This window comes from Geotrypetes seraphini, chromosome 6 (assembly GCF_902459505.1).
Source record: "Geotrypetes seraphini chromosome 6, aGeoSer1.1, whole genome shotgun sequence".
NCBI classification, from domain to species: Eukaryota; Metazoa; Chordata; class Amphibia; order Gymnophiona; family Dermophiidae; genus Geotrypetes; species Geotrypetes seraphini.
The window spans coordinates 25010085-25035780 of NC_047089.1; the positions used below are offsets into that span (position 1 = coordinate 25010085).

At 46.0% G+C, this 25696-nt stretch overlaps 1 protein-coding gene across 4 annotated transcripts in view; it reads left to right on the plus strand.

Annotated features, from left to right (window-relative positions):
* The window catches only part of LOC117362400 (N-acetylated-alpha-linked acidic dipeptidase 2-like), a 77163-nt gene that overhangs the window by 27167 nt on the left and 24300 nt on the right, over positions 1-25696 (plus strand). For all 4 annotated transcript variants that reach the window (XM_033948698.1, XM_033948699.1, XM_033948700.1 and 1 more), the window contains 7 exons: positions 581-679; positions 4419-4504; positions 7611-7730; positions 10623-10705; positions 17790-17853; positions 21986-22053; positions 24371-24462. In XM_033948698.1, coding sequence (XP_033804589.1) covers positions 581-679; positions 4419-4504; positions 7611-7730; positions 10623-10705; positions 17790-17853; positions 21986-22053; positions 24371-24462 — 612 coding nt within the window. The remainder of the gene's footprint in view (positions 1-580; positions 680-4418; positions 4505-7610; positions 7731-10622; positions 10706-17789; positions 17854-21985; positions 22054-24370; positions 24463-25696) is intronic.

Here is a 25696-nt window from a genome sequence, read left to right on the forward strand (position 1 = left end):
CAACAGTTATTGGATCATTTTGTAATTGCCACTGGTTTATACCATACACTTGATAACTAATTCTCTGTACCTTCATTGCATATGTACAGTTCTCATCTCCTGTAAACTGCTCTGAACTGTTTTCTGATATTCTGTAACTTCGCTGTATATGTACAGTCTCTTCCCCTGTAAACCGCTCTGAATTGTTTTGTGATATTGTGGTATACAAAAATAAAGTTATTATTATTATTATTATTATTATCTAGAGTGGTTTTTTCGGTGCCCTGGATCAGTGGCATGGAATGTTGCTGCTCTTTGGATTTTTGTCAGGTGCTGGTGACCTGGATTGGCTACTGTAGAGACAGGCTACTGGGCTGGATGGGTTGGTTCTGACCCAGAACGACTATTCTTACTTAATTTAGGAGGGGTGGCTGTTGGTATGGTTGTAAAAAATGGGTATGATTTGAGGTTTTATGTATTGCTTTGGGTTTATTTTATTTCTGTTATCTGCTATGTATGAGTGGTTTATTGAGCCAACAGAAGCAGGTTACAAGTTCATGCTATTCAATTAGATTAAATACATAACTGTTTTTCTCAACAGCTACATGAAAGGACCTCCTCCACCAGAAGACACATGGAAGGGAAATCTCAATGTATCCTATAACATTGGGCCTGGGTTTTTGGAGAGTTTTTCTTCAAGGTCAGTTTGAATACCTGATACAGTTGTCAGTGATTTGGTCAAGAAAACACTGACTTTCCTTATTCAAAAACTCTTTTGTATTGAGCTTAAATTGTAAGTTCACTATTTGTGTTCCTCTCCGGCAATAAATTCCAGAGTTGAATTACTCTGGAACTCATTGCCGGAGAATGTGGTGGATTCAGTTAACTTAGCAGGGTTTTAAAAAAGGTTTGGATAATTTCCTAAAACGAGTCCATAGGCCGTTATTGAGAAGGCTTGGGGAAAGTCACTGCTTTTTCCTAGGATAAGCAGCATGGAATCTGTTTTGCTGCTAGGGATCTAGCTTGGCACTGGGTTGGCTGCTGTTGCTTGATGGACGTTTGGTCTGTCCCAGGATGTCAATTCTTATGTATGTTTAGTTTCTGAAAATGGAAAAGTTATCTGGCTTGTATGCTCAATACAGGTGGATGGGAGGTGCTCAAATCGGGACTGGATGTCATCTTTCTTTTTTTTGTTAAATCTTTATTCATTTTCAAATGTTAACAGTGCCATACAATAAATTTAAAGTCCAATATATAAGACCCCGGCTAAAGACACAGTGCCCTGTGCTTTATTCCTTTAGAAGGTAGCCTCAGCCCCACCACTCCGCCGCTAGTTCAATGTTTCAATGCGGGAAGAATTATGTGGGAACTCATCATCAGCTGCCCGTAACACTATGCTCAAAAAGTTTTTCTGTAAATCGAAAACTGTTTAAAAATGTATATATATATCTTATTAGCTTTAAAGTGCCATTCAGATAAATCTGTACTTAGCTTTGGTTAACAGCCAATATCCGGGAGTGGAACCCGACATGCATGTTTCGCACAATACACGTGCTGTTTCAAGGGTCTCCCAGGAACGTCCGTGTCATCCGACTCTTTTACTCTCTAAACATCGTAGAGTCAGATGACACGGACGTTCCTGGGAGACCCTTGAAACAGCACGTGTATTGTGCGAAACATGCATGTCGGGTTCCACTCCCGGATATTGGCTGTTAACCAAAGCTAAGTACAGATTTATCTGAATGGCACTTTAAAGCTAATAAGATATATATATACATTTTTAAACAGTTTTCGATTTACAGAAAAACTTCTTGAGCATAGTGTTACGGGCAGCTGATGATGAGTTCCCACATAATTCTTCCCGCATTGAAACATTGAACTAGCGGCGGAGTGGTGGGGCTTAGGCTACCTTCTAAAGGAATAAAGCACAGGGCACTGTGTCTTTAGCCGGGGTCTTATATATTGGACTTTGATTCAAGTTTGAGTGACCAAGGCTATACCCATGTTATTTAGAACTTATGCCATTTTTTTGAAATACAATAAATTTAAACATAAACACTACACAGAACGCACTTTAAATACACAAATAATTCAAAAAAACAATCATTTTTACCCCTCCTCCCCCTAATTAATAAAAGAAGTACATATTTAATTTTAATAATATAGATAATTAAGTATAGCAAACAATAATACATTCCCTTCCCCTCACCCACCTTTCAACCTATATATGCTGACTTAACTTCCTAAGCTACAGGAAGCATTAAAGTGTGCATACCACAGCTTAAAAGAGATTACTGAAAGGACACGCTGAAGCATCCCGCAGTAACTTCCGAATGTGTGTGTAAAAACCATGTCCTAAATTCTGGGAGGGGGCAGGTCAGGGGGTGCAGAGTGGGCGTTGCTGTGCAGTAACTGGCATGGGATTAGTCCATGAGCCTTTCCCGCCTACAAAATAGGTGGTGGTAAGGGCTGATGCGCTAATTTTTGGCAACAGCTAATGGCAACATTAATTCGGGAATAGGAAAGTCAGCCATTTTCCAGCAATGCTGAGGTCATGTTCTACCGCTGGCTTGTACAAGGAGAGCGTATTAGAAATCTCACCCCTAAAGCTTAACAAAGGCAGAGGTGACATTTTGAAGAGTATTAGCCCCCGAGGAAAGCAGTGAAACGGCTGGGTAGCCGTCGGGCTGAAAGATAAGTGCTCTTCTTAAACAGAATAGCTCTCTACATAAAAATAATTAAAAAGCAATTGTGCCTGCATTGAATAAAATATTCATGAAAAGACCGATGATGATTATCCAAGCCCACGAAAAATCATATGAGTTGTGCCTTGGGTGTTTGAGGTCTTGTGACAATTAGAATTGTATATACACTTCTTCCTCTGTATACGCGGTTTCGATTATTCACGGTTTTTAGCTTGCTGGCTCCTCCCCCCCCCAAAAAAAAAATAAAATTATGTCAGCTTGCATAAAGAAATCGCTGATTCCAAGCGTTTACAGAGAAAATCGCTGATTCCCAGCATTTTCTTCACCGTGTTTTGCCTCTCCTTCAGGAACAGGTCAGCTCTTCCACCATGTTAATCACGGTTTCACTATGTTCACGATGGTTTTTAATAGAAAACAGTGAATAACATATGAAAAAGTTATTCGCGGTTTTTCTGTATTTGCGGTTCTGTTAATCCCCTATCACAGCAAATACGGCGGGAGACGTGTACAGGCTGTTCATATCAAGTACGAATTATACTAGTTGAACAATCTGATTTATCTTTTTGTGGTTTGGATTACCCAAGATTTGGGACATCTGTGCAACTTTGACCCAGAACCCCCGAACCCCCAAAGTGTGAAAACTTTTTGAAGGACTCTCGTACTTTGTCCTTTGACATTCATGAATCGGTACTGTCCGATTGATCTTTGGTTTAAAAAAGAATGACCACATCAAGTCCTTACTATCGTTTACTGCATTGGCTGCCACTGGAGGCAAGAGTATTATGCAAATTCTCTTGTATCTGCTTTAAGTTGATATCGGGATTGTCTCCAACTTACCTTTCCCCTCATTTTGAGTTCTATAGGTCAGTGTTCTTCAACCACCGGTCCATGGACCAGTGCTGGTCCACAGAAATTTCCTGCCGGTCCACAGGGCCAGCACGTGCATCAGGCCCAAAACAGTGTTCTTCAACCGCCGGTCCACGGTGCGATCGATGCGGCGTTATCTTCGAGCCAGCTCCCTCTTCCTAACTGATTCAGTGTACAAAGCCACGGGCAGCGGCTCCTACAGGCATCCTGCACCTCAACCGGAAGCCTTTTCTCTGACGTTGCAACGTCAGAGGGAAGGCTTCCAGATGAGGCACGGGACGTGCAAGGTGCAATTAGTACTATTATGGGGCGGGGTCTGGGGTGGAGATTGGGTAGAGATGGGCGGGGTCTGGCCCACGACTTAGCCCAGTGTTCTTCAACCGCCGGTCCAAGGACCGATGCCAGTCCACAGAATAATTCTTTTATTTCTGCCGGTCCATAGGTGTAAAAAGGTTGAAAAACACTGCTATAGGCCATTGAGGGAAACTAGAAGTTTTCATTTATTTGCTTATCCAAAGGCAAATGGTTGTAGATATAAGACTTTCTTAGACAGGACCTTAGCGTTTCAAGCAGGTAAATTGCAATCTTGGTTAGTTAAATGTATTCATCAAGCCGTATCTTATTGTTCTTTTCGAAAATTAGTCAAAACCACTCTGTTCGATAAATTCATTACCTAATTTTAGGGCTTTTTTAGTTTGCAACTGTATTTTATTGAATGCTTGTGTTTTTATTGAATGACTGTACTTCGCTGACTGTCCAGCTCCTCTTAGTGTATACCGCCTAGAACTTCTGGTTAAGGTGGTATAAAAGAATAAAGTTATTATTATTATTAAAGGATCACCTTTTTTCTTATTTTTACTACGACAGAAAAGTCAGAATGCACGTCCACACCAACAATAAAGTGACAAGAATTTACAATGTCATTGGTACCATCAGAGGCGCAGTGGAACCCGGTGAGTGTAGCTCTCTCTGTTTAAAGCTTTCGTCGGTTGCATCCTTCAGACCAACCAGAATCCAGATGTAAAGTCTTTATTAGACATACTCCCAGGAGCACAAAAGATGTGCCCGACGTGGCTGTGTTTCGCCTATATGGCTGCATCAGGGGCAAACCATCTGGTGAAAGGCACGCTAAAAACCCCACAGCTGCAAATACAAATGTGCCTGAGTTCATGAAGATTAGCAATTCCAGGCACTGTAGGTGCCTTTTATAGAATCGGGGCCTTACGGCCTGCAAAATGGGTGGAGGTAAGTGCTTATGCGGTAAATTATTTAATGGCCCCTTGCTAATGGCATAACAATCTACCTAGCTTATACAAATACAGTAATGGATTTCATCAAGTTCCAGATATCTTAGAGCAGTGGCTCCCAACCCTGTCCTGGAGGACCACCAGGCCAATCGGGTTTTCAGGATAGTCCTAATAAATATGCATGAGAGAGATTTGCATATAATGGAAGTGACAGGCATGCAAACCTGCTCCATGCATTTTCATTAAGGCTATCCTCTAAACCCAATTGGCCTGGTGGTCCTCCAGGACAAGGTTGGGAACCACTGTCTTAGAGTATCTTGGAAGTTCAGAGGTGACACTCATAGGACCAAATTAGGTTTTGAGTGAACTTCCACCGTGTCTCTTCACTAGTTCCGTTTTTTGGGGGTTTTTTTTTTAACATTTTTAAAAACTATTTTTTAAAATGCTTTAGAATGCATTTAGAGTGTAGCCAAATACTTAAATATTCATCATATATTGCACAATTCCCATAATAATTTGGAACTTTGTATCAAAAAAACTTTATAGCACAAAAAGCTTAGAAAGACTTAGGGCTCCTTTTACTAAGCAGCGTTAGGGCTTTAATACGTGGAATAGCGCGCGCTAGACATTAACCCCAACATTGACCTGGCGTTAGTTCTGGAAGCGTAATGCATGGTAATTTCCTGCGTGCGCTAAAAACGCTAGCGCACCTTGGTAAAAGGAGCCCTAAGCTTTAGTTGCGTCGGGGAGGGAAGATAATGCCGACACGATCATGTTTCGCCGGGTAGGCTGTTTCAAGGCGCTCTCCCCTCTGTTTATTTCACAGCTTTTGAAATAAACAAGCTGTGAAATAAACAGGGTGGTGGTGGGGTGCGCCTTGAAACAGCCTACCCGGCGAAACAAGATCTTGGCATTATCTTCCCTCCCCGACACGACTAAAGCTAAGTCTTTCTAAGCTCTTTTTTTTTTTTTTTTTGGCTACAAAGCCTTTTTGATACAAAGTTCCAAATTATTATTGCAATTGTGCAATATATGATGAATATTTAAATATTTGGCTACACTTTGCACTCTAAAGCATTTTAAAAAATAGTTTTTAAAAATGTAAACCCCCCCCCCCAAAAAAAAAAAACACAAAACGTAACTAGTGAAGAGACACGGTGGAAGTTCACTCAAAACCTAATTTGGTCCTATGAGTGTCACCTCTGAACTTCCAAGATGTTCTAAGACAATGGTTCCCAACCTTGTCCATGAAGATCACCAGGCCAATTGGGTTTTCAGGATAGCCCTAATGAAAATGGATGGAGCAGGTTTGCATGCCTGTCACTTCCATTATATGCAAATCACTCTCATGCATATTTATTAGGGCTATCCTGAAAACCCGATTGGCCTGGTGGTCCTCCAGGACAAGGTTGGGAGCCACTGCTCTAAGATATTTGATACTTGATGAAATCTATTACTGTATTTGTAGATTGTTCTATCTTAAAATTTAGCTTATCTGGAAGACATGGCATGGCGGTACTTGAGAGAGTCCAGAGAAGAGCAACTAAGCTAATAAAGGGTATGGAGGACCTCTCATATACTGACAGACTGAAAAAGCTGGGGGCTTTTCTCCCTGGAAAAGCGGAGACTTAGAGGAGACATGATAGAAACCTTCAAGATCATGAAGGGCATAGAAAAAGTAGACAGGGACAGATTTTTCAAATTATGGGGGACCACAAGTACAAGGGGGCACTCAGAGAAATTGGAAAGGGGAAAGGTTTAGAACAAACGCCAGGAAGTTCTTTTTCACCCAAAGGGTGGTGGAAACATGGAACGCGCTACCGGAGGATGTGATATGCAGGAGCACGCTACAGGGCTTCAAAGAAGGTTTGGATAGGTACCTGGAGGACAAAGGGATTGAGGGGTATAGATAGGAGTAGAGGTAGGTTATAGGGATAGGATTAGAGGATTAGAGGTAAATTATAAAATTAGTCAAGGATCACTGTTTAGGCAAGTAGGCCTGATGGGCCGCTGCAGGAGCGGACCGCTGAGCAAGATGGACCTCTGGTCTGCCTCAGTTGCCTCAGTGGAGGCAACTTCTTATGTTCTTATTTGTGCCTTTAAGCTCCTCTTTCTAATTTCAACATTAGTGCATGGCCATTAATACAAAAAGGCCATCTCTACTGCTGTGATAATAATGGCTTTTGCATGCAGGAAAACCCCATGCGTGAGTGTGCTAAGGGCCACGATTTACCACAGCTCAGTAAAAGAACCCCTTAAACTTGCTTTACCCATGGATAATGCTTTATAAAATTATCCCCAGAGCAGGCAATATCAAACAAGAATAGACCAGGGGCTCCTTTTACGAAGCTGCATTAGCGGCTTCATCGTACGCACATTTTTAGCGGGTGCTAACCCCCGCGCTAGCCGAAAAACGACCACCTGCTCAAGAGGAGGCGGTAGCGGCTAGCGCGGCTGGCAAATTAGCGCACGCTATTACGTACGTTATACCGCTAACGCGGCTTCGTGAAAGGAGCCCTAGGTCTCCTTGCATTATTGTGGCAGAAGTAATAGTTTAAGATCTACCGGAGTCGGCGCGCTCTTAAGCTCAAGGAAGGCGTGGACTAATGGTCAGAGCTACTGTTCCTTGTGACCCTGGGCAAGTGATTCGATCCTCCACTGCCCCGGGCGTGTTAGATCGCGGGCCCGCTGGGACAGAGAGGGAAAATGCTCGAGTACCTGGTGGTAAACCGCCTCGATCGGCGGTCTATAAATGCCTAAGTAAAATGAATGTTAATACTGCACTGAAATGACATGCACCGTTTGCCTCCAGACAGATACGTCATTTTGGGAGGTCATCGAGATTCCTGGGTGTTTGGCGGTATTGATCCAACATCCGGGGCTGCTGTTCTCCAGGAGATTGTGCGGAGCTTTGGTAAAATGTTAAAAGAAGGTACAGTGACTGGCAATGGCTACCGTTGAGGCATCTGTGGTGCGCATAAGCGGCTGCTTTCAACCCTTTCAGGACCAAGGGACATATTTGTCCCATAACTTTAAAATCCTATAAATTTTGATTGGGATAGTCTACAGTTCTAAATTTGATATGTACGGATTCCATAGGATACTGCCTTTATGTAAACAAACTGGTTCCGACATTCATTCATTAGCGTCGTTGCCAGATTGACGAGAAGATTCACTTGCCACACTGTCCATAAGCCAGAAGTGTGATTTTTTAAATAAAAATAATGATATTTCACAAAAAAAAAATCAATTTTTTGGCATCTGCAAGCCCTTTTTACCATAAAAATGTCGTCAAAACCACAAAAATTGGCCTACGATCCTTATGGTCCTGAAAGGGTTAAGAAGTATTAGTCTACTGCTATTGTAGAACAGGTTCCACTTTATGCGATGAGACCTAGTGACTAATAGCTGGGGATAACAGTAAAATAACAATCTCCCACTCCCCCTCTAAATCGCTGCTATATGTAATAAATGTGAGCCAGGTATAGGCTCACATTTATTACATGCATTGTGATATCACTGATGAGGTTGGCTCTTAGGCATTGGTGGAATGAAGCATTATGACATCACAATACCAGCTCTGGTTACCAGAGACTGTCATTCTTTAGTGTCTGTCTCAACCTCAGTCCTTCTACACCAGCATTCTTCAATACAAGGCTTAAGGGTCAGTGGCTTTGCCCATTCATACTCCGATTCTACCCTCTCTCCTTAAACACCGACATGGAGATGGTTTCCCGTGGGGACGGGAACGGTGACGAATTTTGTCACCGTGTCATTCTCTAGTACAGTGGTTCCCAGCCCTGTCCTGGAGGACCACCAGCCAGTCAGGTTTTCAGGATAGCTCTAATGAATATGCATGGTGCAGATTTGCATTCCTGTCACCTCCATTATATGCAAATCTCTCTCATGCATATTCATTAGGGCTGTCCCCAAAACCTGACTGGCTGGTGGTCCTCCAGAACAGGGTTGGGAACCACTGCTCTAGTACATAGTAGTTGATATCCAAATGCCTCCTAGATTTAAATAAGACTGTTGTTCAGGGGCTCTGACCTTTTTACTTGGGAAAATGCATATTTGCAGTGGCATAGCGAGGGCATGAGGCGCCAGGGGTGGTGGTGCCCCTCCCCCACCCGCTTCTCCGCCCCTCACCTGCCACGCGCGCATACCCTTTCCCGTACCTCTTTAACTTCCTCGGCATGAGCAGCATCACCAACTTGCTGCCAGCATTGGCTCTCTCTCTGATGTCACTTCCTAGGTGCGGGACCCGGAAGTGATGTCAGAGGGAGGGCTGGTGCTGGCGCGAGCAGCCGGTTGGAGTTTCTGCTCGTATCATCGAAGAGCTAGGTTACGGTGGGGTGGAAGTGAAGGCGCACGTGTGGCGGGGGGAAGGTGCAGGAAGGAGCAGGGGGACGGAGAGGAGGAGGGTGCCGGCATCCCCACCCCCTGCCCCCCTTTACCATGCCATTGCAAGTTTCCCCAATCAAAAATGCAGTTTAAAATGTCTATTTCTATATCGCCTTTTCTACAAATAACTCGAGGAGATGTACACAGAAAACTGTTTTTGGTTCAGTTTGTTTTTGCATGAAGCACACCTTTAGTTTACAGTGTTCTCCGTGAATTCACGGTCGGCGGTTCGCGGTTCCGGTCATTCGCGGTATTTTCCGACCGTGAACCACCGACCAGGAGAGGACAGCTGTAGAGGCAGGAGAGGGCAGCCGGAGCGCCGGCGAGTGAAGGAGTGAAGGCTGTATGCTCCGACCGCCTCTTCCTGTACTAAAGTCGGACCTCACCAATCAGGAGCTGCTTTGACACGCGGCTCGTGATTGGTAAGGCCCGCCTTTATTACAGGAAGCGGCGGTCAGAGCATACAGCGAGTGATTTCCTTCACTCACCAGTGCTCCGGCTGCTCTCTCCTGTGTCTCCCGCTGTCCTCTCCAGTCTCCCCCACGAAAAAACGTATTCGCAGTTTTTCAAGGTTCACGGGGGTTCCTGGAATGGAACCCCCGCGAATATCGAGGGAGTATTGTTGTTTCCATTAAAGTCAATGAAACTTGTTTAAAACTTGTTGGCTGAAACCCTGTCAGGCAACCGCACTGCAAGACATCAAGACTTGATATGAAGACCCCCACGTCAACTCCCCAGCCTACGGAACCTCTGACTTCTCAGGATTTATTTTTCAGCTGATTCATCTGACACTAGTTCAAAGTCACCCTGTCCCCATCTAGTGGCATAGCGAGAGTGGGAGGTGCTCGGGGCTGTGGCACCCCTCTGTACCCTCCTCTCTGCCCCCCTCCCTCTCCTTCATCACGCCACACTCGTGCCCTCCCTTCCCATACCCGGTACCTCCATCTTCACCAGAGCCAGCAGCTTCTCCAGCCTGCTGCTCGTGTCGGCATTGGCTTTCCCTGTGATGTCACTTCCTGTCCCCGCAACGAGGAAGTGATTTCAGAGGGGAGCCAGGCCGGAGCGAGCAGCAGGCTGGAGAAGGTACGGGGGAGGGGAGGGGGGGAAGGAGGGTGCAAATATGGCATGGGGAGGTGGAGAGGTGCAGGTGCCTCCACCAAGACGGCTCCTGGGGCAGTCTGCCTCACCCAGCCCCCCTTAGTACACCACTGCCCCTGCCAAAGTGGATAAGCCCCACTCCCTTGTGTGAAGCTTTGTCTTCTAAACAAAAACAAAAACACAGGGCCTGAGTCCTCCCAAAGTGGGCAAATTTAGTGGAGGCAGGAGTCGTCTCTACTTGCTCCTGCCCCGCCACTGTCATTTTGAAAAACTGTGCTGACACTTGCGCTTTTGATTGTTAATCTTCCATGTGTTCTTGTAGGTTGGAGGCCTAGAAGAACAATTATTTTTGCAAGCTGGGATGCTGAAGAATTTGGTTTATTAGGTTCCACAGAATGGGCTGAGGTAAATAAAGAACAAACTCTTTATGTCCAAGTTCTGCAATGGCAGCTTGCACCATACACGACCGTATTGAAAAAATTCAATAGTCCAGAACACATGCCAGTTAAAATGCCCCATTAACAAATTTCTAACCGTGGGAAGGCCATTTCAGTTTGATTAGCAGTAATACATGTGTTTAGCATTTTGACTCAATGTGTAACATACTGTAGGTAAAAGCCTGCCTTAGAGGGCAGTGACTCTGCTTCAAACGCCCATCCCTAATGGCAGCAGAAAAGCATGGGCTGATCATCCTAAGCATTGTATGATGACTTTTACTTTTATTGGCAAGCTCGGCAAAAAACTTCTCTTCCGTCATTATTTTTGGGTCCCGTGAAACCTCGGCTTTGATTTCATATTGCTTCTGCCTAGCGAGGCCAGAGCAAGCAATGGATTATATAAGCTGCCCCAGTGGCCCATGTGACCAGCAAGCCTTGTCCCATGTTTGAATTCCAGTAACAGAATCCGAGAATGCATGGAACAAACATAAAGGAATCCTGTATGGAAGGCATGGAAACACACTTAGCAGCCATGAGATAGCAAATCTAGCAATTGAGAAGCAAAGCCAGTGCTGGTAAGACTTCTGCGGTCTGCCCTGAAAATGGCAAAGAGAAAACAAGTATGGATTTGTAGTTATCACATCATACGTTATGGGTTTATCTTGTTGGGCAGACTGGCTGGACCACACAGGTCTTTTTCTGTCATCATCTAATATGTTGATCAGTTACATGGCCCATTATCCATGGCACACCTACAATATATTGAATATAAGAACACTAGTCATTAAGCCCGTTACATTAACGGGTGCAAGAAAACATGTCTGTCTGTCTCCCTCCCGCTGACTCTCTCTCTCTCTCTCCCTGGCCCCCTTTATCTGTCTGTCTTTGTGTCCCTCTCCCTGCCCCTGTGTCTTTATTTCTTTCTGTCTCCCTCCCTCCTGCTGTCTGTCTGTCATTTTTCCCCATTTCCCTGTGCAGCAGCATTTCCACTTCCCTATGCAGAAGCAACAGAATTTCCCTCCTATTCCCCCCCTTTCCTGTGCAGAAGCAGCAGCGGTATTTTCCTTCCCCTCCAAGTCCCTGTATAGCAGTAGCAGCATTTTCCCCCACCCCCCTTTCCCTTCTCTTACCGCGATCTTGCCTGCTCCGTTCGGCCCCTCCCCCTTCTTTTAGCGCTGTTGTTCTGCTTGATCTGGCCTGCTCCTGACCCTCCCACCGCCGACATACCTCCGGGCTCCAGCCGCGTAGGCAGCACTTTAAACACGCTGCTTCGTGGCCTTCTACTGCCGATTTCCTCTCCCGCGTCTGTCTCCGATGATGTCATCAGAGACGCGGCAGAGGAAATCGGCAGTAGAAGGGCGCGAAGCAGCGTGTTTATAGTGCTGCCTACGCCGCTGGAGCCGGGAGGTTTGTGGAGGGTCAACGGGCAGAGCAGGGCTGCTCTCCACCACTCAGTTGCTGCCACTGCCCCACAGGGCCGCGAGTGTGGGGCAGTTGTAGTCGCGCATGCGCACTTCTTCAGGCCATGGACATACGGAACACGCAAGTGGAAGTGCGCATGCGCGGCTTAGGGTTTTATTATAGAGATAAGAATAGCTGTTCATCAAGCCCAGTAGCCCGTTCTCACGGTGGCCAATCCAGGTCACTATTATCTGGCTAAAACTCAAGGAGTAGCAACATTCCATTATCTCAGAACCCCAAATAGTAGCAACATTCCATACAGAATCCCCAAAGAGTAGCAAGATTCTAGAATCTCAGCGAGTTGCAATATTTCATGCTACCGATCCAGGGCAAGCAGTGGCTTCCCCCCATGTCTTTCTCAATAGCAGACTATGAACTTTAACTGTTGCACAAATCACTACTTTAGACTCTTAGACCTTTATTTTTGTTTATTTAAGGTATTTATACAGCACTTATAGCCTAAGCAGTTTACATTCTCAAGTATTTTTCCCTATCTGTCCTGGGGTGATGGAGTGTGAAGTGATTTGCCCAGGGTCACGAGGCGCAGCACTGGGATTGAACCGGCAACCTCAGGGCGTTGAGGCTGCAGCCCTAGCCACTAGGCCACTCCTCCACTCTGGAGAATGTAAGCATTCTGGCATCTTATTAACCACGGGAATGTTTTCTTCTGCATCTTCCCAAAAAAATGACCACTGCGATAGATAACTGAAGTAAAATCTGAAGTTGAGCTTAAATAGATAAGCCCCTACTTTAAAAGGATGGGTTATATTTTAGATGTATTTACTTATGACTCATCCCCTCCCTCCTTATTTTTGCAACCCATTTGACTCACTGACCCATGGCTCTTTGAACCATTGCTTGCTCTGACCAGGCAGCTTCCAGATGTTTGTCTTGTATTAGTTTACCGTATTTTCACGCATATAACGCGCGCGTTATATGCGTTTTTACCTACCGCGCATACCCCTCGCGCGTTATACGCGTGAGCGCGGTATACAAAATTTTTTTTACATAGTTCCCACCCCGCCCGACGCCCGATTCACCCCCCCAGCAGGACCGCTCGCACCCCCACCCCGAACGACCGCTCGCACGCGCTCCCACCCGCACCCGCATCCACGATCGGAGCAAGAGGGAGCCCAAGCCCTCTTGCCCGGCCGACTCCCCAACTCCCCGACAATATCGGGCCAGGAGGGAACCAAAATCCTCCTGGCCACGGCAACCCCCTACCCCCACCCCGCACTACATTACGGGCAGGAGGGATCCCAGGCCCTCCTGCCCTCGACGCAAACCCCCCTCCCTCCAACGACCGCCCCCCCCCCCCAAGAACCTCAGACCGCCCCCCCCAGCCGACCCGCGACCCCCCTGGCCGACCCCCACGACACCCCCACCCCCCTTCCCCGTACCTTTGGTAGTTGGCCGGACAGACGAGAGCCAAACGCGCCTGTCCGGCAGGCAGCCAACGACGGATTGAGGCCGGATTGGCCCATCCGTCCCAAAGCTCCGCCTACTGGTGGGGCCTAAGGCGCGTGGGCCAATCAGAATAGGCCCTGGAGCCTTAGGTCCCACCTGGGGGCGCGGCCTGAGGCACATGGGCCCAACCCGACCTGCACGGAAAGTCAGGGAGGGTGAACGGAGAGTCGGGACAGCGCATGGAGAGGCGGGGCAGTGCACGGAAAGTCAGGGAGGGTGAACGGAGAGTCGGGACAGCGCACGGAGAGTCGGGGCAGTGCACGGAAAGTCAGGGAGGGTGAACGGAGAGTCGGGACAGCGCACGGAGAGTCGGGGAGGGCGAAAGGAGAGTCGGGGTGGCCAGAGGAGAGTCGGGGCGGGCGAAAGGACAGTCGGGCTGCATGCGCGGTATACCCGTGAGCGCGGTATACAAAAGTTTTTGTACATAAAATCGTGGTTTCTGCGCGCTATACCCGTGTGCGCGTTTTACACGGGTGCGCGTTATCTGCGTGAAAATACGGTAGCTTCTGTAGTGCTGGTGCTCTGGAAAGCCTAGGTATAAGTAAGCATAGATTCCTTACCTCTATCAAGATTATACCATACTGTACCATATTGTTTCTTATAACCCCACAAATGTCAACTGGGAATCATTGCGGCTTACACAAGATTAAGAAGGTTAGCCACATAGACATTATGAATCATAGCAAGTCTATAATGAAAGCAGAGGCGTTTTTAGCGCCTTCCTATATTGAAGGAGGCAGGAGGAGGGCTGATGTACGCAGGGCGGGAGGCAGTTCCTAATTTGGGGGCCTTGAAATGCGAAGGTGGATTTGAAGAGTGATTTCCCCTGAACTTGATGTGGAGAGGGAAGAGGTCGTTTACCCTCCCTTTTACAAAACCATAGGTCCACGGCGGTAACAGCTCCAAAGCGCCTAGCGACGCGTAAGACCGCCCAAGGCTACTGTAGAGTTGACATTTTGAACACTTGCTTTCAGTAACATACCTATACAGTGGAACCTTGGTTTACGAGCATAATTTGTTCCAGAAGCATGCTCGTAAACCAAAGTGCTCGTATATCAAAGCGAGTTTCCCCATAGGAAGTAAGGGAAACTCGCTTGATTCGTTACCTCCCTCCCCTTCCCCCGAGGCCACCGGCACTGTTCCACCTCACTTCCCACCCCTGAGGCTACTGGTGCTGCTCCACCTCACCCACCACCACTGAGGCCACTGGCACGCTTCCACCCCCCTCCCACTGCCCCGCACGAACCGGCATCCCCTGCCCAAAGACAAGCCTTTACCCCAATCTGGCACCGGCATGCAGCACCAACCCACAGGCAGGATCTTTGGGCACTGGCACGTCCTGTGGGTTGGTGCTGCGTGCCGGTGCCAGATCGGGGTAAGGGCTTGTGTTTGAGTGGGTGGGGGATGGCGGTTCGCACGGGGGTGGGGGGGGCGTTCGCGGGTGGGGGGAGGGCGATGCCGGTTCTCGGGGTGGGGCTCGCAGATCGAGTCAACGCTCGAGTGTTTTGCTCATCTTGTAAAACTCTCGCAAACTGCGTTACTCGGAAACCGAGGTATGACTGTATTATCCTTCTGTCTGCATGAACAATGTTCATGTTAGAATGCTGTATTTATTTATTTAGAAATAGGCAATTCATATAATAACTGCACACATTGGTGTAATAAGGGGGGAGGACCGCCCCGGGTGCCGTCTTGGTAGGGGGCGCTGGCACCCATCCTCCTCTCCACCCCCCTGCTGTCCGCGTGTTCCCCTTCCCTCGCACCTCTTTAATTTTCCAGACGTGAGCAGCATCGCGAGCTTGCTGCCCGCGTCAGTGTCGGCTCTCTCTGGCGTCACTTCCGGGTCCCGCGCCTAGGAAGCCGCGTCAGAGGGAGAGCCGGCACGACACAGGCAGCAAGCTCATGATACTGCTTATGCTAGAAAAATTAAGAGGTATAGGGGAAGAAGGGAAGGGGGGGTTTGGGAAGGAGCGGGGGAGGGGAGCCACTGCACTGAGCACCACTCATCCTCGCTACGCCACTGACTGTACATTTTTTCTATAAACTATGTGCATTGGGAGATTTTTAAACTGTAAGTAAAAGATTTCCAAATAGACCTGAATCCTTTTTTTTTGTTCAGTTGAAATACTATTCTGGAATCTTCCTGTGATCGTCTGCTTTTCTATGTTGTTTTGGTAAGTGTGCTTTGAATTGCTTGTTTGACGGCAAATCTGGCACTAGCAGCTATTAAGGGCGTGACTGTGCGCTCCGTCCTATATGTGAGAATCTCTGGGAAAAGGTGACTAAAGCAGCAGATGCAAAACGTCGAGAGTGGCTGATTTTTCCTTGTCATGGGTCTAGACCAGGGGTGGGCACCTCCGGTTCTCAAGGGCCGGAATCCAGTCGGGTTTTCAGGATTTCCCCAATGAATATGCATTGAAAGCAGTGCATGCAAATAGATCTCATGCATATTCATTGGGGAAAACCTGACTGGATTACGGCCCTCGAGGAACGGAGTTGCCCACCCCTGGTCTAGAAGCAGCCTGAAAAAGTTACATGCTTGAACTTTTTTTTTTTTCTTCTTCCCATAAAAGGATAGAGTTTGGCCTGTTTGTTACAAATTGTTTGCTCTAACAGAATTCATTAAAATCTAATTTTCTGTTTCTGTCGCCTCGTCCCAGAGACGGTTACATGTGACTCTGGATGTGAATTTTGCGTGGTTGATTTTCTATCCTGTGTTTTATTGATGTTCTTTTCTATCTTCTAGAGCAGTGTATTGCACATTGTATGCCGTGGCAGATTCCAGCAAAATGACAGCGAGGAGAAGAGGCGGCCGGTGCCAGCAGCTGACCGCTTACAGGACGTGCCTCTCGCGGCTAGAGGCATGTCCTCTCAGCCGGCGACTGCACCTCTCCTCCTTGTTGGCGTCTCTCCTCCTTTCCCCACACCTCTCCTCCGTCAATAACCCCTACCGTCATAGAAATAGGCTCAGGACCGCAGCTGGAGGGCCTCCACGCCTGAGCGTGGTGCCATTGCATCAACGTCCGGGCACTTCTGGATGCCCTCCAGCCGCGGCACCGAATTTAATGCGCCGCGGTGTCAAAACGTACAGCAGTACAGAAAATCTAAATAAACTATGATCACTCACTCCTTTTTCTTTCACAAAAGTTCTTCCTCCCCAAACTGTACCATTCCCTCGGGTTTTTGCAGATCAAAATGCATGACCCCTTTTACAAAGCTGCGGCAAATGCACCGAAGCCCATCGGAAGTGAACGGGTTTCGGGGCATCTGTCACTTCAGTGTCGCTACTGCAGCTTTGTATAAGGGGCCCTAAATCGTAGCTGCAAAATGCTGGGCTGTTCTTCCAGAGTTACTAGGTCCTGCCTCGTATTATCTACACCCTTACAGAATATCCATCAGCTGCCCTGTTTTAGCTTTTCATTTGTGGTTTTATTTTTGTAAAGTTCCTTTTTGTAATTTTATCTCCCCCCCCCCCCACATTTATGAAGTCACATAAGGGTTTTTTTTATCACCGGCCGCGGCAGTAAAATCTCCAACGCTCATAGAATTCATTTTAATGCCAAGGCCTGCGATAAACCCTAACACGGCTTCAAAAAGTGTGTGTGTGTGGGGGGGTATTTTGCTGTATTTATTCATGATTTTTATTGTATGATTATTTTTTTGTAAACCTCCAGTTCATTTTGTTTTGGAGCTGGCTAAAATTAACGCCCCCCCTCCTTTTTACAAAACCGCAAAAGCGGTTATTAGCACAGGCTGGCGCTCTGACACTCATAGATTTCTGTGAGCATCAGAAATAGCGCAGAGCATTCAGCACGCCGGCCTGCGCTAAAAACCTCTTTTGCGGTTTTGTAAAAGGCGGGGTGGAGGGGGTGGGGGGTGGACTTCTCTAGCTGGGAAAATTACTTTAGGAGTAAAGAAATAGATACTGTATATGCTTTCCCCACAACCACAGAGATAACTAACATGAATTGTCTTTTTTTTTTAATATTCTAAATATCACAAACCAAGAAGTTTTAGTAAGTTAAACTGCAGCATTCACCCACCTTAATTTCACCTCTAGCGATGTTACTTTGCTTGGTTCATAACGTAAAGTTCCAGGTCTTTATCTTGTCTTCCTATCCTAGGAAAATTCCAAAGTGCTGCATGAACGGGGTGTGGCTTACATCAATGCCGATTCTTCAATAGAGGGTAAGGTGCCCTGTAGATCACAGCGGTCATTTAGTCTGGGCATCTCAGAGCCACTTACTATGTACTGAATGCCTACGGTATGTCAATGATCCCGTCAGTTTTTACTCAAGCGTACTGCCATATATATAATCTATTCCATCAACATTTCTGAAACAGCCCCTAGAAAAAGTGATCACATAGCTCTGTTTGGTTTTCATGTGAAAACTAGAGCAGGCAAACTAATCATTGCAGAGTTTGATGGTACATATTTTTTTTTATGTTCTTGATGGAAAAATATCTTCACAGAACCATGTAGGCATGGACAATAATCGGAACTATTTAGAAGAAATGCTTTGGTTGGGCTTTGGAGGGCGATTATTGAAGAAGCACTTGTTTTGTAAAATGAAATACGGGAACTAACCCCCTCTTTTACTAAGGTGCGCTATGCTTTTTAGCACGCGATAAATATTATCACGCGCTAAACGCTAACGCGTGCATGTCATCCTATGGATGCGTTAGCGGTTGGTGCACGCTAAACACGCACTAAAACGCTTAGCATACCTTTGTAAAAGGAGCCCTAAGCTAATTACATTTGCTTGAGCACTGGTCGCTGCTCTGTGTTTGCTTGAAACATGTATTGTGTTTGCATATGTGTTTTAATACTGTATATTGTATGTTCTCACTGTGAACCGCTTTGTATAAAGCGAGGTATAAATGAATAAATCCAATTAAAAACCAAAATAAGCAGGCTATGGTGAAATATGGGTGACGGGACTAAATCGCGCGAGACAACGGCGCGCCGACAACTGAACGCAGACAACTGAGCGCAAGGTTGACGGTGCGCCGAAGAAAAGCACTATTTTAATGGGCTCCGACGGGGGGTGTGGGGGGGAACCCCCCCCCCACTTTACTTAACAGACATTGCGCTGGCGTTGTGGGGGGTTTGGGGGGTTGTAACCCCCCACATTATACTTCAAAGTGAACTCTTTCCCTAAAAATCAGGCAAAAAGTTCGGTTTCAAGTATAATGAGGGGGGTTACAACCCCCCAAACCCCCCCCAACGCCAGCGCGATGTCTGTTAAGTAAAATAGGGGGGTTCCCCACCAACACCCCCCGTCGGAACCCTTTAAAATAGTGCTTTTCTTTGGCGCGCCGTCAACCTTGCGCTCAGTTGTCTGCGCTCAGTTGTCGGCGCGCCATTGTCTCGCGCGATTTTGTCTATGAACCGAAATATGTACCTGGGACTTTTTTAATGTGACGTTCACTGCAGTACTCCCTAGAGTGCCCCTCTGCTGAGCTGTGTCGATGTGGCTATCTGAAGCTGTCATACAGGCTGGAACCTCCTGTTTCATATCTTTTGGTGGTGGGAGGGGGGTCGGTGACTATTGGGAGAGTAAGGGGGTCACTGCAAAATGTCCAAGACCTAAGCTCGCCCAAAACACGCCCCCTTGAAATTTACACAAACAGGGGATGACCAGCCAAGAAAGACATCTAAAATACATTTTGAAAAAAGTGATTTGGGTGTTTTAGAAAAAAAAAAAACCCATACAAATGTCACTTTATGCCATATTTGGATATTTTTAAAAATGAGCCCCATAATTAGGGTTACCAGACATCCGGATTTCCCTGGACTTGTTTTCCTTTTCGAGGACATGTCTGGGGGTCCAGACAGCTTTTCAAAACCTGGCACTTTGTCCGGGTTTTGAAAAGCTTCCGTGAAATCGCATCGGGCAGGAGGGTATCCGACGAGAGCAGGCAGCTGGGGGGAGGGGGGCAAGACTAGGGCATGATTAGGTTCAGGACTGGGGTGTAACAGGGTGGAGATGGATGGAACTGGATGGGCCTGGGGTGTGTCTAGGGTTCCAGATTTTACTAAAGTAAAATCTGGTAATCCTACCCATAATTTCATTACTGTCAACAGAAAATTTGCTAATTGAATTGACAGAAAATTAAGAAATAGAGAACTGGATATTACTTTTTATACAAATTAGTTTGTGTTTGTTTTCTTATTTGTTCTCTGCCATCCTGGGTAAATGATCATGGGTAGCCTGACCTGGTGCCGGAATCCTGTAACTTCCCAGAAACCAAAATAGCTCAAAGACAACAGTTTGGTGGGAACCCAGGAAGTATCCTGTGAAGCCACAAGAACTCAAAAGACCAAATGTTTAAGCAACAGTCGGGTACACCGTCAATAGCGTGCAGGGCAATTGCACCCCGACAATTCTGCTCCGTGAAATGCATGCACCAACGAGTGTGTGCATGAAGGGAGCGGGGTATTCAGAGCGCAATTGTAAGTGTAGTGGAGGGGAGGGGGTTTAGCGGCAATCTTCAACGTCGACATCCTTCTGAATGAGAGCGTGATTGCAGTGTGTGTATGGGGGGGGTGTTCCACCCCTCTCAGAGCGGAAACAGGAAGGCTTCGGGAGGAGAGCGGGAGTTTTAAATGTAGGGGGTATTTCCCCCCCACACACCCTCAACAGTTGTGCGAACCCCATCTCAGAGCGCTAATGGGAAGACATAGAGAGTGGGGAGGGGGCGTTGCACATTTGTTCTGCGTGCAAATGTCATTGCGGAAGTGTCAGCGTGCCAATGTCCTGTGCGCATTTGATGGGTCACCCAATAGTCGCATTAGTTCGATGGCTGCTTTGATCATCACAGAAGTTTGTGGAAAGACATGAATAAGTTAAGGGAATGTGCAAATATAATTTTTTTAAATTTTGTTTCCTGTGTTGTTTAGAGCAGTGGTTCCCAACCCTGTCCTGGAGGATCATCAGGCCAATCGGGTTTTCAGGCTAGCCCTAATGAATATGCATGAGAGAGATTTGCATATAATGGAAGTGACAAGCATGCAAATCTGCTCCATGCATATTCATTAGGACTACCCTGAAAACATGATTGGCCTGGTGGTCCTCCTCCAGGACAGGGTTGGGAACCACTGCTTTAGAGGAATGTTCTGGGGTCCCTACTTTTGTTGTCATGGGAGACACAAAATGAAAATGTTCAGGCCCTTCCTATGGCCTGCACCCACTTCATTCTGTGTAGCTCGTTCCCTAGTGCCCAGGGCCATATCCACATCCAATATAGTAGCTGCCATCTGTCACCATCTTTTTGTGTTACTAGCATGACCCCTAGTGGCAGCGTGGGATTATGATGAAAGGTCACGGTTGCCGTCGTGAGCAGGATTCAATGAACATCACTTCTGCTCCAACACACCCCACTAGACCACCAGGGATTCAGATTGGCCCGGGCAGGAGTACTGTGGAGAGGGCCTTGGATCACAGAGCAGCCTCCTGTGATTACCCAAACAAAACCCTGTGCATTTTCATTTGTCAGTGACAGAGGAAATGCTGCTGTTAGATGGTTCATCCCTATTTAATATAACACTCAGCAGTTCTTCAAAACTGACCGTGTTACTTTGTATTTCGACAAGGAAGAGAGAGAAAATCTGCAGTGATTTTCTTTTCTCAGAATTCTTACATTATCGTTGAACTGTTAATACTCACTCTCCCTTTTTCAATGTTATCACTTCCTCACCTAGAATACAATAGCATCTTCTAAAGTTCAAATTCTCCATCTTAGAACACAAAACCTTAATTTTAAAATGGTCCTAAGTTACCTAGCTACTCTTTCATTGCCTCAGCGATTGCCATGCGATTAAGCTGAACATACATAAGTACGAGGGGGCCACTGAAAAGTTCTCGGCCCAGCCAAGAAAAGAACGATGTGGAGCCATGAAACCTAACGAGTTATTCCACGATTTTCCGGACACTTTTCGTTTCAATGATATGAACTGAAAAGTGGCAAGAGAAGTGTGGAATAACTCATAAGTTTCATGGCTCCATATCGTTCTTTTCTTGGTTGGGCTGAGAACTTTTCAGCGGCCCCTCGTAGCTATGCTGAGAGCAGCCATAACACTACAGAGCCTCGCTCCCCCACCACCACCACTACTTCAAATTCCAGGTAAAGTGGCCTGATTGTAAAGAGGTGTTGGCCTTAGCTCAGTGACAGGGGTCATAGCTGAAGAATTTGCATTATCAGCTCCAGCTGGATTCCTGTAAATTCTGCAGCCCGCTTTGTGACTGATTTGTGACAAAAAGACACAGAGAGTGCTCTTAAAAGTGTGTTACTTGAACTATCTTTCTGTGTTTTACAGGTAACTATACTTTAAGAGTCGATTGCACACCGCTGCTTTATAGATTGGTGTATAATCTAACCAAAGAGGTAAAATATTAATTCTCTTCATGCATTCAGCTATGGGTAATCTTAAAGTTACCTCTCTTGGCATTGTCATCTTGAAGCTGGGACATTAGATCTATTCTATTGTCCTTTATTACTTAATTTTTGGAAATCTATATGGAACCAAGTTAATAATCTGTTAAAAAATCCGGTGGCATTGTCATATGATACTATTTTATTTGGTATGTCAATGAGAGTTAAGAGTCAAATATCATTAAATAATAATAAACTCTTACTCATTATGACAGGGGTTGCCATACAACATATTACGAAAAATTGGGATCGTTTAAATGATACCTTTTGGTGGAATTCTTTATGTCACATTTATAAAATGGAACGTATTCTGGCCATACAGCAGGGGCACTTAATGAAATCTAAGACGGTTTGGGGACCATTAGAACAATATTGTAAAGATTGATAATATTTTTCTTTTCCTATGTTAATTGTACATATCCAGGGGGAGGGTGGGATACTTAAGGTCTTTGAATGAGGAAATGATGGTAGGGGAAGGAGGGTCATTGTTTTGAAGGAATTTTGTAAGAGTTTTAAGTGATGTTAAATGAAGTTGATCGTATATTGATTATTGTATCGTACTTATTGAAAGTTTTAAAATGATTAAAGATAAATAAAAAAAGTTACCTTACTGCAGGAGATGAGGACGCTGGAAAGTTTTGAAATTTCTCTGTACCCGAGAGGAAACATTCTGCTATGCTTTAGTATGAGCACGGAAAGCACTTTTTCAGTCATCGTATATCCACCTTGACCCAAGCAGAAGAGAAAACATTGCTTTCACTGAAGCCATTTTACTTTAGCTGCTCTTAATTGTGAGAAATGAACACCGGGGTCGGTGGCGCAGCGAGGACGAGAGGCGCCCGGGGCGGTGGTACCCCTCCCCCACCCCCAACCTCCACACGCTCCTTCTCTGCCCCCCCCCCTCCTGCTGTGCACACGCCGCTTCCCTTCCCCTGTACCTCTGTAACGTTCCTGGCGTAAGCAGCAACCACCAGCCTGCTGCCACGCCAATGTCGGCTCCTTCTTTGACTTCGCTTCCTAGGCGCGGGCCAGGAAGTGACGTCGGAGAAAGAGCCAATGGTGGCGCAACAGCAGGTTGGGGGGGGGTTGCTGCTCATGCCGGGAACGTTTCAGAGATACGGGGGAAGGGAAGCGGCGTGCACGCACGGCAGGGGGGGGGGGCGTGGGGTGGAGAGGAGGATGGGTGCCTGCCCTTCCCCTTACTACGCCACTGACTTGGATGCGTTCTAGTTTTAGAACAAAAGTCACCAAAGCACCTGAAGACCTCCATTAGATAGACACTCAAACAGCTGACTGTAATATTCCTCAAGTCCTGCAAATTCATTACGTCTAATCTTGTTTGCTCGGATAGTGCGTTAAGGCCTCCTTTTACGAAACTGCAATAGCAGTTTCTAGCGCGGGGAGCCGCGCTGAATGGCCCGTACTGCTCCCGAAACTCATTGAATTCCTATGAGCGTCGGGAGCAGCGCGGGCCATTCAGTGCGGCTCACCATGCTAGAAACTGCTATTGCAGTTTCGTAAAAGAGGGGGGTAAATGTCTGAAAAAAGGATTGCCAGAGGCTGGGTGTGGATGGAGGTCAGCGTAGGGCAGAAGGTCAGGACTCATATTTAGATGCATGTGTACTGCAGAGGTATGACAAAGCTAGGGATCTGCGGAAACCACACCAATATTTTGCTTAAAAGTGGAAGAATGCATGATGAAAACAGAACCTTCAATGACGTATTTAACTAGTATAGGCTTAAATGTGTGTGTATGGTTGAAATCTTTCGGTGGCCCTCAGAGCTTTCTCGTCACATTGTGGCCCTTTGCATAAGAAAAGGTTGTAGACCGCTTCTTTAGAACATGCTGAGTCCGATATCCTTTTGACACCATTGGGATGCGTGTTTTTGAGAATTAATAATAATAATAACTTTATTTTTTCTATACCGCCATAATCTTGCGACTTCTAGGCGGTTCACAATGAAGAGAGCCGTACAATCAGCGAATTACAGTGTACAAATAGAGCAGATGTCACTGAGCAGACAGTGATTATAGTATACAATTTAGCAAGAAAAAGATATTAATTAGGCCCAAAATGTTTAGACTAAGGTGAACCATTTGTGCTGTTCAGCCCTGATATAGAAAACCATTGAAACATGATATCATGCAGATTGAATGGCTATAAAAGTTAATATTTTAGAAAGATACTGGTTCTTTATTAATTTGTTTTCATATACAGTATATTTATATATTATTTTCAATTAAGGAGGCTGTGCTTCTCCCCTCCAGATCTCCAGTCCAGACGAGGACTATGCAGGAAAATCCCTATATGACAGTTGGCTTGATAAAGACCCTTCCAAAGAGAACAAAAACTTCCCTAGGTATGTATTGCTCTTTCTTTCACGTTTATTTTTGGTCATGGAATAAGTGATATATTACATGTGATTAGAAGTAGTTAACATTTTTATCCTTGAGGCCTGCATCTCATTTTACTATTACACCGTGGGCCCAATATTGAACTCCTGTGGTCGGTGGCAATCCCGGATATTCAATGATGGTGTCGTTGGCATTTAATATCAGGGGCATAGGTTGGCGGCTCACACTTAGCCGGCCAAGCAGATTTTCATCGGCTGGCTGGCTAAGGCTAACAGCCAAACATAGAAATGTCTTTTAGGTGGTCTATCTAGCAGCGTGCCTTAGCTAGCCAGCCGATGAAAATCGGCGGTGACCGGTTACACTGCCGGGCTGACTGGTGAGCTCAATATTCAGCAAGAGATAACTAGCTAAGTCCCACTGACTATTGGGGGTATATTTATATCAGTCACATTTTTGTCACGGCCTGACTGCTTTGAGTAGGCCCACTCTTACTACTGGAAGCTAAGTAGGGTTAAACCTAGCTAGTAGCTGGATGGGAGACCACCTGGGAATAACAGGTGTTGTAGGCTGAGGGCTCCACATTGGGCAGCAGTACCATGGTGGAGCCACTCCTGTACTTTGCCTTGAGACATCAGAGGGCAGAATCTTCACTGCATGTTGCCATGAGTCAATGGCACAATCCCTCCATCCATTCTTATTACGCTACCCTAAAAATTTGTCAAAGCATGGAATAGTTCTATGTATATTACAAAATAGTAAGGGGTCCTTTATGCCAGTGTTTCTCAACTCGGTCCTGGAGTACGCCCTTGCCAGTCAGATTTTCAAGATATCCACAATGAATATGCTTGAAAGACATTTGCATATAATGGAGGCAGTGTATGCAAATCATGTTTATGCAAATTCAATGTGGATATGCTGAAAAATGTGACTGGCAAGGGGGTACTCCAGGACCGAGTTGAGAAACACTGCTTTATGCTATGGTATATGAGTGGCCTTAGCATGCCCTTACACAGGTTTTTCCCAGGCGGTAAGACCATTTTTACCGTTGGAGTAAAATGGCTGATTTTCTTTTTTTTTTTTTTTGCATTATTGGCCATGCACCAATTAAAAAAAACCCAACAAAAACCACTGCCTTAGCACTTACCAACACCTGTTTTGTAGATTGTAAGGGATAATGTGGTAATCCTGCGCTAATCAGTTATTCTTTTTAAGTGTTATTTATAAAACAGCAAGTTTACC